Raw genomic sequence first — 12407 nt, 5'->3', positions numbered from 1 at the left:
ATTATATAGAGAAGAACATGTGTAAAACCGCTGGTGCTTTACTTCTACTTCTCTAGCCTCATGTCCCATTCCTTTAGAAATTAAGCCGTATGCTCGGTTTGCTACTGAATGCTTTCTATTTCTACTTCGTTGCATTTACTCAGGTAGGTCTATGCCCAGCTCTTCCTATCATCCTCACCCCAAGACAAGGCCCTTCTCCATCCAACCAACAGGTACTCTCCTCCCTTCTGGCTGTCACCCCGCTGTGACACTCCCATGGCACTGATTTGATATTCCCCAAGGAATGGAGGGAATCAAAGACCACTTAAGGAATTTGACTTTTCTTCCTGATTTTTATATAAACATCTCAAAAGCAGAGGCCACTGTCATTTCTTCTTAGCATCCATAATGCTTCTCCTGCAAACCTTCTCTTTAATCCTTTCTTGAAACGGAATTTATGTTTTTCTTTATGCTCTACAGAAATAGCCTCAATCATTCTCATTTTACTTAAACCCTAGTATTCTGGGCAATGATACAAATCTTGAGCAGACACTTAGCCTGCTTCTGTCTAGTTCACTCACCTTCACCTGCAAAATGATTTTATTCTAAATTTTTCTATAGTTCTATCACTGAAAAATGGGCAAATATCAAGATAACATCTGGGCTCCATTCTGCCTCCAACAAGGCTGTTATTTGCTGGTCCATCAGCTGTGATATGGGCCTACCACATTTTGCTTTGGAGTTCCCCCATGGATTTTTCCTGAACTGGTTATTCATCTTCCCAATTTAGTTTCATTTAGTTTCTGCTTCATATTTCTGCCCGAGAATACCCAGGTAATAAGCACAATATAAACTCATCTATATACTTTTCTCCCCAATTTTGAAACCCAGATGCTACTACTCACGAGAGAAGTAATTTATAATTTCATAGACTCATACCTTTGAAATACAATTGATTAAAAACTTCCCTTTTCTGTTCTCGTGGAAACTGCTCAGAAATTCAGAACATAAAATACAATCCATTGAGGAACGATAAAAATATTTTGTATTTTAGAATCCATCTAGTTTGGAATGACTCCGTTTCTTTATCTTCAAGACTTCTGCTTAGAAAACTATTTCCTAGTTAACTAACATGTTTATATTTAACTGATTACTAGTTAATCAGTACATGCTATATTTAACACACAGGTTTTCATCAAGTCATTTGATGACTTTTTTGATAAATGTATATGGGAATTAGAATGTTTTTTATTTACACAGAGAACGAGGAAAAGGCATGGGAGATAAAGACTTTATTAAGCCGATAAGGGAGATTTTCATATAACCACTTTTAATAATGGGCCCATGCCCATTTCTTTCCAATATTTTGGTTAACCTCACTGATATAGCTTCTTGATGGTTCAGAATATTCTGCCTCACTTTCCAAGAGAAGGAAGACAATGTCTAACAAAAAGGCTTCCAGTCTCCAGCTGCAAAAGAAGTCTCATTCAAAAATGTACTCACTTTCTGAAATTATTCATTTACCAAATCATTATTGAGGCATATTTCTCCCAAATTAACCAAGGTCAGTGAATGAACAATAAATGGTGTGTATTGTACACTCTGATTCTTCACGGACTAACTATTAGGTAGTGACAAATACTCTGGGTCTCAGATTGGACTTAAGATTTTCTGATGCAACAGAAAAAGATGTTGCTCTTTCTTCAAAATGGTAAATTTTAGGGTATATATACAAATGGCGTTTTGAAATAGTGTAGTAACTATGAAACACAAAGTAAATTCGCATTTTAGTATTTATGTGTTCACAAGAAAGAGAAACATAATTCTTAGGAATAATAAAAGACCCAGATTCTTTAGCTGAGTGGGCAAAGGTCAAACACTCTCCTTAATTTTCTGTCCAGCCCTGACTGGAAAGGACCCATGGACCCAACTGTAGGTTACAGTAATTCCCTAGCTCATGCTTCCGGTTGAGTCCTACACTGCCTCATATCAAATGTTTGATTAGTTCACCTATTTATGGACTTCGGCTAAAAAGCATATATTCAGGCAGGTGTTATGCACCTAACACTATTGAAAATTATTAATGTACTTTTCACTTTTGTACACCTTTTTTACATATCAATCTTCCGTTCTTTTTGCTGCACAGTCCAATGAGCTCTCATTCTTTCTGAAGTCTATGTTTGCCTGGAGACGAAGCATGAATGCAAAGGAAAAGAACCATTGACAATAAGCTTTCAATATTTTAAATTCACTGAATCTACAGAAAAGCAAGTTGTGAAATTTCAGCTTTGCAGAGGAAGAAAGGAATTTCAAATTCCTTTAAGCTGCCATTAACATAGCATGAACAGATCTGGAAGGCTTAAGGATTGAGTTTTATGAGTCAGCAGTAGAGGGAACTCCGGATGCACTGCTCCATCAGCAGAAGGAGAAAGGAAACCTTAAAAACTGCACTAATGCTCAAAGAGATGATTTAAGACACAAAAGCCTGAGATATATCTAATTGGCAACTTGTTCCTCCCCCTTCACCCTGTACTCGCCAGTACTTTACCATTGTGTTGGAGGGTCGTGAAGAAGATTATATTAGTTATAGACCACGATGAAGCTACAGATTCTTGCTCCTCTGAGTGAGTCATGGCATGTGTAGATTTGTGATCCTACTGCAGGGGCTATTGTGAGGGGAAACCAAGTCTCTGTTTGACTACCAAGAGCTGACAACAACACCATAACTCATTGAGCCTCAACAAATCACTGGGTATGAGGACAAGGTAAATGTTATGTTCATATTCCAGGAGTCAACCTATGCTTACCCTCTGCTTGTCATCTCATCTCTAGCGGGTTTTAGGGCTTTTGATACTGGGCTCACCTACCTTCCTCTGAAGACCGAGCCCCACTTCAGCCAGCATCAGTTTTTACATGAAAGCAGATGGATTTTCAAGAGCCCTGGGGTAAGAACTATGTTAATGGCTTCACTCCTTCATCTCTGCCTCGCCTTCTGGTGACCAAGGCATGGCCCTCTTTTTACCCCACTTTTAACTGCTCAGATTTCTGTTTCATCCCTTGCAAATGAGTTCTTGACTGGTTTGCTGCTGAATGCTCCCTGGGGGCTTGGAGGAGAGCAAAGCAACCAACCATCCATTAACTAGGACCCCATGTAGGAGCTGCAGGATCAGAGATCAGAAACTGGGCAACTGCATGGAAACTCCGGTAGAGCGAGTGAGGGTCTAGAACTGAAAGGACACCATGCCCCCATATGCTACCTGGGGTCTGACCAGTCCATTTTGGTTTACACCACCTCTGGAAAATTCTAACACACCACTTCAGAGAATTCAAGAAGGAAATAAATTCAATCAAATAAGCTGAATTTTGAAGAGGTGACTGTAATTTATTAAATAATTTTAATTCATCCTCCGCCTTCTCCACCCAGTCAAGTGGTTGCTTTGACCCCTCTGAGAGCACAAGGTCAAGGCAAATCCTTGTCTTCCTGCTCCAGCACTCTTTCCATTGGGCCTATTGTCTTGTTTTCTTACACCTTACTATTTAAAACCTTGTATTTCACTTCACGTTGTTTTGCATTGTTTGGAAGGAAATAAAATTTCGCTAATCACTTGAGCATGCTTTTAAAGAAATTTAGTGGCCAAACACTTCTTCAATGTTTGGTGGAATGGAGTTACCTGGTTTGACATGGTTGCTCATTGCACTTTCGAATCTGTGGCTCCGGCTTGGTTAAGTATTTGCATTTCTTGTTGTCCACAATGCTGATATTTTTGTTCATGATTTTTGTGCAGGACACTGTTGTCTTCCTTTCTCCTGAAAAGAGCAAATAAGCACAAAATAAATATTATTATACCTTTTATGTAATGGAGCTAGAAGGTATTCACAGGCTTCTTCTAATTTTTGTAGGTATTTAAAACTAATTTTAGGTTAGATCAATGAAGAAGATATTATTTATAATTTTATGTAACAAAATGTCTCTATAGGCTAATAGGAAATAAAGGTGATCTTTCTCTCCCTAAAAAGAGAAATTAAGTATCAAGTTTTACATTACAAAACTATCACGGCAACCTAGGTTCACAAGATGTTAAATAAAGATTTGTTGTAAAGAACTGTGGTCATATTTAGCTTTATGTAGGGGGAAGCTGTATTTGCATAAAACCTCCTAAGTCTACTCTCACTAACGAGCCTTCCTGAAACCACATAAGCATGTACATAAATATGCATGCACGTTTTAATCATTTGGCTATACATCAGCAACCTTATTTTGAGTAACTCAGTCCCATATCTAACTGCTTTATGATAAAGACCCCAAGAATTCTAACACTCCTCCTTCCCTAATGATTGCCACATTCTCTAAAAAAGCCATGGGATCCCTTGCTATTTTTCACCATATTTCGGAGCCCCAACTTTCTACCTTTTATGGTAGGATAATGTCTGGGTATAGTGAACTTTCTTAGGAGGTAAAAGCAATTTGCAAGTTATATTCATTTTCCTTATAGCCCTATAATCACACTTACTTAACAAAACCTTTATCAATTCCTCATAAACCTAAAAAGCCTGGAAAATATATGCAAATTTCTATTTCTCTATAAAATTCTTGTATATCAATTTCCTATCCATTAAAATAGACAAATATCTGCATAAGATTTAATACCTGAATTTACCTTATGGTTTTAACATTGTAAAAGAATTAAATTGGCCAGTTCTTTCCAGCTACTTTAATGTCTGACAGGTCATAAAGGATTCAAAAGAAATTAGAAGTCTTCTAGAACCTTTTAAGACCTCTTGACTGAGAAGTCCATCAACTAGAGTCCCATGACTGTCCTGTGATGATAATTAGGAAACTCAGAGCATTCATGCTTGACATGCAAACATGAAAGTCTGGGCTAGTGGCAGAGAGGTCACTCAGTCACTCAATTAACATAGAGGGGAGGGTAGCATCCAGGAAGGAGGCTATGTAGAAAGGGCTATTTTGAACAGCTTGGGAGTATTTTTTTAACATTGACTTGAACGAGGGGTGGGAAGAAACAATGGGAGTGACCAAATAGAAAGCAAAATCACACCTACAGGTTCAGGCTCTTTCCTTGATTTCATTCTCAATACTAGCACAGTCCCTTCACAATCTGTTGTATAAAAATAAATGACTACATCTATATACCTGTGTAAATTAAATAACAATGTATCTGTAGTAAATGCCCATGATATGAGAGAAACCATTTAGACCCGTAGATCTATCTTCTGACAGAGGCCATGCCAGGTTGGATAAAATATTCCCTTTCTGGAGAACCCCTAAGGATTTGTTCATATGTCATTTAAACTCAACCTAGACAGCAGAGTTCCAGGCATTTAACAGACCCTTTCCTGGGGGGTAGGAGAAACATCTCCAACCAGGACCCTTATGGCACCTACAGTGAGTCGAGCAAGTCCTAAGGACGGGCATCTACTAGACCACGGCTTAGTAAAATGTGTCCCTCAGGGCAAAGGAAATCAGGAAAAACCATGACCTCTAAGCAGATGAGCTAGAAAACTGTGCTCCCTTTCTCCTAGCAGAGCAGCCTTGCAGCAGGACACGTAGGCTGGACTGAAGCCTTTTTGTCCACAAACTGGTTAACTGAATGCCACTGTTAAGCCTCAGAGCTCCTCTAACTTGACTTGTGCAGCTCGCACAGCCAGGTAATCTAACGAATGCTAAATTACAGAAGAAAGAGGACGGTTTTGTCCCTAGCCAAACACTGAGAGGTCTGTCCAGGCTGTCCCTTGATAGCTCTGTGACAGATTCCCTTCAAGATGGTGGGGTGTGGCACTAAACACAATTATAGTAGTGCTCAATACCCAACAACTTCAGATCAGTTTCAAATAAACTAGCAGAGAAGCAGAAGTCACTCATGCTCATTTTTCCACGCAGAGAAAACTCTGGCATCACAAGGTCAGAGTTACCTAAATGTAAGAAATTGGGATACATTTTTGGCTTACTTCCTCCCGGTTTCCTGGGCTCCTGGGGCTCCTCTATGACTTTATGCATTTGCTAAATAGAAAATATGCAAATATTGGATAATGCAAACTTACGTCACATTATTTCTGTATACAACGATACATAGCTAAAAGCAGGATTAAAATAAACATTAATTTTATGAAACACAAATGTTAGTTTTTAAATCAAATTTAAAGCCTTCATGGTCATGGAACTCTTTTGCAGAATAGATGTAGTTGCCTAAACTAATTTAAATAATGGCTTTTTGCCAACTACAACACAAAATGATGACAAACAGACATTATCCAGAAAGCTTTCGCTGAACACATATGTAGACATAGAATAAATAATTCTGGGCTAATTATGCTGATTTTTTTTCTTTCTTCAGAAAATATTTATGCTAACTTAGGTTAGCCTAGATCGAACATCCTAATCTATTGAAAAAATCTTTTTAAGCATAGGCATAGATATATCAAAAGGGATATAGATATGGGCACAGTTTTAGGGCATGTGATAGTGTAAGCAAGTAGGAAGGCACGTGAGTAGGAGTTGGAACGTTTCCATCTACAGTGCAGCAGGGAAGCTCACATTATAAGCTTTTTGGGCAGACATTAGAAGCCTTGTTTTTATTTTATTTTTTTAGTTTCATTGAACAAAAACAAGAGAATCAGGAAAACATTTGCTCAGCTATAGACAGACATCATGCCTATGATAATACAACTAAATCTTACAGCCATATGGAAAGGTTGCTGTTTAATTTTTAATATATTTTTATGTTTCCGCCAACACGAAAAAATTTCTACTCTATCTAACATTAATATGTACAATGCATCCAATACTGTGGAAGCTAAGGACGAACAGAAAGTAATGAAGTGGCCTGGCTGGATCCATGAGTGGCGGCAAGCTGTTGACCGAGTGTTACTTGCTTTATGGCAATTGTGGTCACGTCGGGTCAGTCCCATGAAATCAAATTTGGGAAACAGATCAAGGAAATAACCTGTTTGGATGTTTTGAATACAATTATGAATAAAATATAATAACCACTTTGCATTTAGCTTTTTACTGAATTTGGACAAAATCTTAAAATAATTTTCATACATTAGCTCTTTCTTTGTTCTCTGATAGCCTTTCCCGAAGACTAAACATTATTCTAATTGCACCTTTCCATCCACTCTCAGAGACAAACTGGTATCTTTCCTGTGCTCTACATTTAACCCATGGATTTTTTTTTCTTTCTTTTTTGGCATGGGCAGGCTCTGGGAATCGAACCTGGGTCTCTGGCATGGCAGGGGAGAACTCTGCCACTGAGCCACCGTCGCCCGTCCAACCCATGGATATTTTTAAGAAAACTATATTCTATCCAGGTAAATCTCCTTTCTAAAACTGGCTTCACAAATGCTGAAATTATGTTCTTGGGGGTAGTTCCAGTATATACACTAGTGAATTTCTCTCTTTATTATAATACTGGACATTCCAAATTTTTAAATAAACTTTTGGAACTATCTAAAACAGAGAGAGACTACATTCTTTTCTTTTAAATTTCATTTGTTTTTTTATTGAACTAACAATGGCCAGTAAACACATGGACCTAAAGTAAGTATACTTTTATGAGGACAAAGGATTTTTCTGAGTACTTCTTGCTACCATGGAAAATGATTATTTTTTATGCACACATTTAAAAATTTGGACAACTTCCAAAATCATGTCAATCCATTTACTTCTTAGTCAACCACTCTTTTTACATTTGTATAAAATATATTTCCCTCAGGCTTTGGCCTTAGTATTTAAATGACTATTTCATTTTTATTTTCATGAATAAATTTTTTATTTTGCACTGTTCACTACACCCAATATATCATTCTAATCCGATCCTGTCACTCCCTTGCATACAAATCATTTAAAGGGACTCCATAACTTTGGGTTAAATTTAACTTGAGTGTGGGTGCAACATTCAGGGAGCTTCCTGAACAGGTTTCTTCCTGCTTTGCTGTTCAGATCACCTCCCACTTCCAATTGCCATATTTTGCACCCAAGTAATACAGTCTCGCTAACTGCAGAGCCTCTGCATTTATGCATGTGTTATTCCCTCACCCTAGATGCCTTTCCGAACCTGTCCTGTCACTCTGTATGGTCACTACCTTATTATCCGGTCCCCTACTAGACTAACAACGAGTCCTCCGGAGGCAGGAAGCATTCAACATCACTGAGCTTTCCACCAACAGTGGGTGCACGGTTGTTATTTGTAAAGCCACAAATGAGTGAAACAGCAGGCAAGCCATGCCCTCAGAGTTTCCTGGGTGTACCTGGACGCTCATCTCAACAATACATTTCTTAAAATGGTGAAAAAACATTTGAAACTTAAATGACCAATTATGGGGATTAGATATTTATGGTAATTACAATCAACGGGTTATCATTGAACTCTTAAAAATGAATATAAAGGTGTATATTAATATAAAATGTCTGCATTATTATATTTAAAAGTAGTATGCAACAATGTATTGAATATTTTTGAATTAAATGATACAGTGAAAAAACTGGAAAGGACATATATTTTAGTGCATTTTCTCTGGTTAATATTTTTTTTTTCCTCTCCAAATTTCCTTTGGTACCTATACAGTATCATGATGGAAAAATATCAACAATCTGTTCCCTTAAAAATATTCTTTCCTCTTAAACATGGCCAAAAAAAAAAACCCTTTTTATCATAGAATAATACAGCTCAAATGCCTCTGAATACCATGTCCTATTAAACAGATATTTTATGTCAAAAAGAACTTGACAGCAAACTGATCCAACTTCCAAGGTGCTGAAACAAATTTTAAAAACTAACAGCCCTTCAAAGAATGGTAAGATGTTTTATAACTCCACTACAAAGTAAACACTCATTTCACAAACACATTTTAAGCTGCTTGAACATAAATGGACTATTTGCAATGGCCAATGCTAAAACAGAAAGTGCTATACCCATTCAAATTTTTCTAGAACTATTATTAGAATTTGAAGTCTGTGATGAAAAGTATACGATAACTTGTGTACAAATGATAAACTGTGGGAAATTTTCACTAGACATTCCCTAGCATCTACTAGATATTTTAAAATAATATTCTTTTAAAAAGAGATTCTTAGGCTTTTCATATCTTACAACAATAACTAGTAACATAATAGTGAAAAATGTGTACTGAATCAACTTGAATTTGGGTTAGCATTTTAAAAGTTGAAATACGAATGTCACTGAATTATATACTTTAAAATGGTTAATTTTATGTTGTGCAAATTTCAACCCAATAAAAAAACAGTTTGGGATACTGATCTAAAAGATTGCTATAAAAGAATTTCAGCAAGAAGATGCTAAATCTACATTCTAAAAAGTTAAAATCTTTTTTTAAAATTTCTTTTCCTCACTTACTGCCGGCAACCTGATACTTCACACAGAATTAGAAAAATCACTTATGTCAAACATTGAAACTTAAACTGCCATTTATACTTTATTTGTTCTTAATATATTCCTGTATGTAGAACAGTGCTAATATTTGCTGTTGGAGATAAATTTTGCATGAATCTGTTTCTAATGTTCTGTGCTTTGAACTTACTCGTTTAATTCATGAATATGGTGAAAGATTACACAGCTCTTTCTGGCTATAAAATCGACAATACAAAGTTAGAAATAAACCTACTCTTGAAATCTTGTCCCTCCACTTTATTTATGAACTGCAAAGGAAAATAATATCCAAAAGCTCAGAAATATTTTGGCATTGAAATGCATATGCACCCTATTAATACAGTCAGAGATAATTGAAAACTTTTGACTAAAAGCAACGGAGCAGATTTAGAGAGAAGGTCTATTTAAGAGCAAATTAGATAGGGGTTCTGTATATTAAAATGATCATCACACAAAATAAGCTATTTGAAATAAAAATAAGGATCTACCTAAATACTTATTTAACATACCATAAAACATCTCTTTGAAACCAAAGAAAACCATAATAAATTCTATAGATATGCTCTATTTTGTGAAAAGAAACTAAACAGCAAGCTTAGAGAGTTTCTCCAAAAAGACAGCATCTGTGAGGAGGAAGACAAACTCAGGAGTTCTGAGTTCTAATCTTGGCTCTGCTCCTTAATGGGCTTTGTGAGCTTGAGAATTCACTTAATCTCTGTGTACTTCAATTTTCTCATGCGAATAAATAAGAAGTTTTCACTAAGAATATCTCATAGTCACGCTAGGAATCCTTGACTCTAAAAGCTAGAATGATTTTCAGTGAACCTCTATTCCTTAAAGTTTGGTAACTGGCAAAGCATTCCAGGAAGTGATTAATGTACATAAATGATTTGGGAAAAGTTTTTCACCCTAAAAAGTTAGCTTGTTTAAATCAAAGATTGGCAAGGTCTATATGTATATCTTCTAGTTAGCTTCTACCACACCACAATTATGGAAGAAAGAAAATGAAATTGAGGGTAATAAAATTCACTGGGCAAACATTTTCCTGTCTGGAGTTCTAAATTAAATCAGCTCTTTATGACTGGCTCTCAGAGCTAAATGGGGACCATCAATCTCTCTATGCTATGGATGGGATGGGGCTGGGGGCAGCAGCATTGTGAACATGATTAAGAGTCTTATTTTGAGCCAAATGCTTCATTAAAATTACGTTTGACAGGGTCACCATTGACATATGCATATTTTAAAAATATAATAAATACATGCATTTAAGTTTAAGCATAGTAATCAATTCTTACTCCACATTACTTTTTGACTTATCAGTAGTTTTTTACTCAATTGGACTCTGCTTCTTGTAGCATTTCCTTCATTTGCCTTACAAGAGAGCATTCTCTCCTGGTTTTTCTCTTATCTGTGTCAGCTACTAATTTTTTAAAAATATTTTTATTGAGGAATATCTAAACACATACAGTCCAACCGCATTACTCCATCAGTGGTTCACAATATCATCACATACCTGTGTGTTCACCACGATCATTTTTAAACATTTGTGGCACTCCAGAAAAAGAAAAAGAGAAAAAGAGAATTCATACAACCCCTTACTCCTCCCTCTCATTGACCACTAGTCTTTCAATCTACCCAATTGTTTTTGGTAGATTACCCTTATGCTATTATTTATTTATTATCCCTTTTTTTTTTTTTTTACTCATCTGTCCATACTCTGGATAAAAGGAGCATTAGACACAAGGTCTTCAAAATCACACAGTCACACTGTAAAAACTGTATCGTTATACAATTGTCTTAAAAAATCAAGGCTCCTGGAACACATCTCAACAGTTTCAGGTACTTCCTCCAGCCACTCCAATACACCATAAACTAAAAAGAGATAGCTATATAATGCATAAGAAAAACCTCTAGGATAAGCTCTCGACTCTGTTCGAAATCTCTCAGCCACTGAAACTTTATTTTGTCTCCTTTCTCTCTTTCTCCTTTTGGTAAAGACTATTTTCTCAATCTCTTGATGCCTGGTCCAGCTTCTCCAGGGAGTTTTGTCCCATGTTGCCGGGGAGATTTGCAGCAGTGAGTTCACCTGCCAAGCTGAAAGCCCAGATTCCTAATCACAGCACTCAGGGTTCTGGGGGACAGCCGGTTCCTTCCACAACCTGTCTGGTTATGCCCAGTGAAAGGGCCTGGAGGTGGGAGCATTACGCAGTGGCCGGCCAGCCTCACGGCGCAGCGTGTCTGCCTGTGCACCACAGTTTCCCCACCTGCAAAGCAATCCCGACCTTACAGGGACGCAGTGAGGGCTCCTGAGATCATACAGAGGAGAGTTTTTGTCATCTGCTGAACGCTGTTTACACAGACTTTATTTGTCCTAGAGGTAGAATGGTGTTGGGTGACGGGGCGCCACCCCTGCAATGAGCAGTTTGGTTAACATTCTCTTGGACAGCAAGGCCAGCCTTCTGCTTCTCCCCAGGGGGTGTGGACCTGTTTGCACTTGGGCACAGCAAGGCCTTTCAGCCAGCAATTCATTCTCTTCTCATCTCTCCAAACCCTAAACGGCTTGTACAGTGAGCATAATTTTCCAAAGCTGCTCTCTCTCTTCACTCTTTGCTGAATTTCATACCACACATGCATCATATATCTCAGCCTAACGGTCTCTCCTGAACACATTTTACACGCCCAACTGCTTACCTGACAACAGGCATCTCGGCTGTATGGTGAAAATCAAACTCCCTCCTAATTCTGCTTCTTCCATATTCCACAGTCTTTCCTACATAAGAAAATGGCAACTTCATCTTGCCAACTGGCAAAAAAGACCACACTCAACCCTGACATCTCCTTCTCTTTGCACGCTCCACCTCTACTCTATCAATACATCCCATTGGTTCTACATAAAAATACACACGTTGGCCGCTCGCCCGACCTCTATTTCCACCACTCTGGCCCAACTACCATCATCTCTCTCTTGTGTTATTGCAATGCCCTACTGACTGACCTCTCTGCTTCCACCCTTTGGCTCCA

General features: G+C 37.5%; 1 protein-coding gene across 1 annotated transcript in view; it reads right to left on the bottom strand.

The window, feature by feature from the left end:
* ADAMTS19 (ADAM metallopeptidase with thrombospondin type 1 motif 19) overlaps positions 1-12407 on the bottom strand; it is a 253116-nt gene that overhangs the window by 34974 nt on the left and 205735 nt on the right. Inside the window, exon 20 of the mRNA XM_077137955.1 lies at positions 3651-3786. Within this exon, the coding sequence (XP_076994070.1) occupies positions 3651-3786 (136 nt within the window). The remainder of the gene's footprint in view (positions 1-3650; positions 3787-12407) is intronic.

This window comes from Tamandua tetradactyla, chromosome 20, assembly GCF_023851605.1.
Source record: "Tamandua tetradactyla isolate mTamTet1 chromosome 20, mTamTet1.pri, whole genome shotgun sequence".
Taxonomy (NCBI): Eukaryota; Metazoa; Chordata; class Mammalia; order Pilosa; family Myrmecophagidae; genus Tamandua; species Tamandua tetradactyla.
Note: the sequence above shows the minus strand (reverse complement) of the source record. Positions and strands in the feature narration are given on the sequence as shown.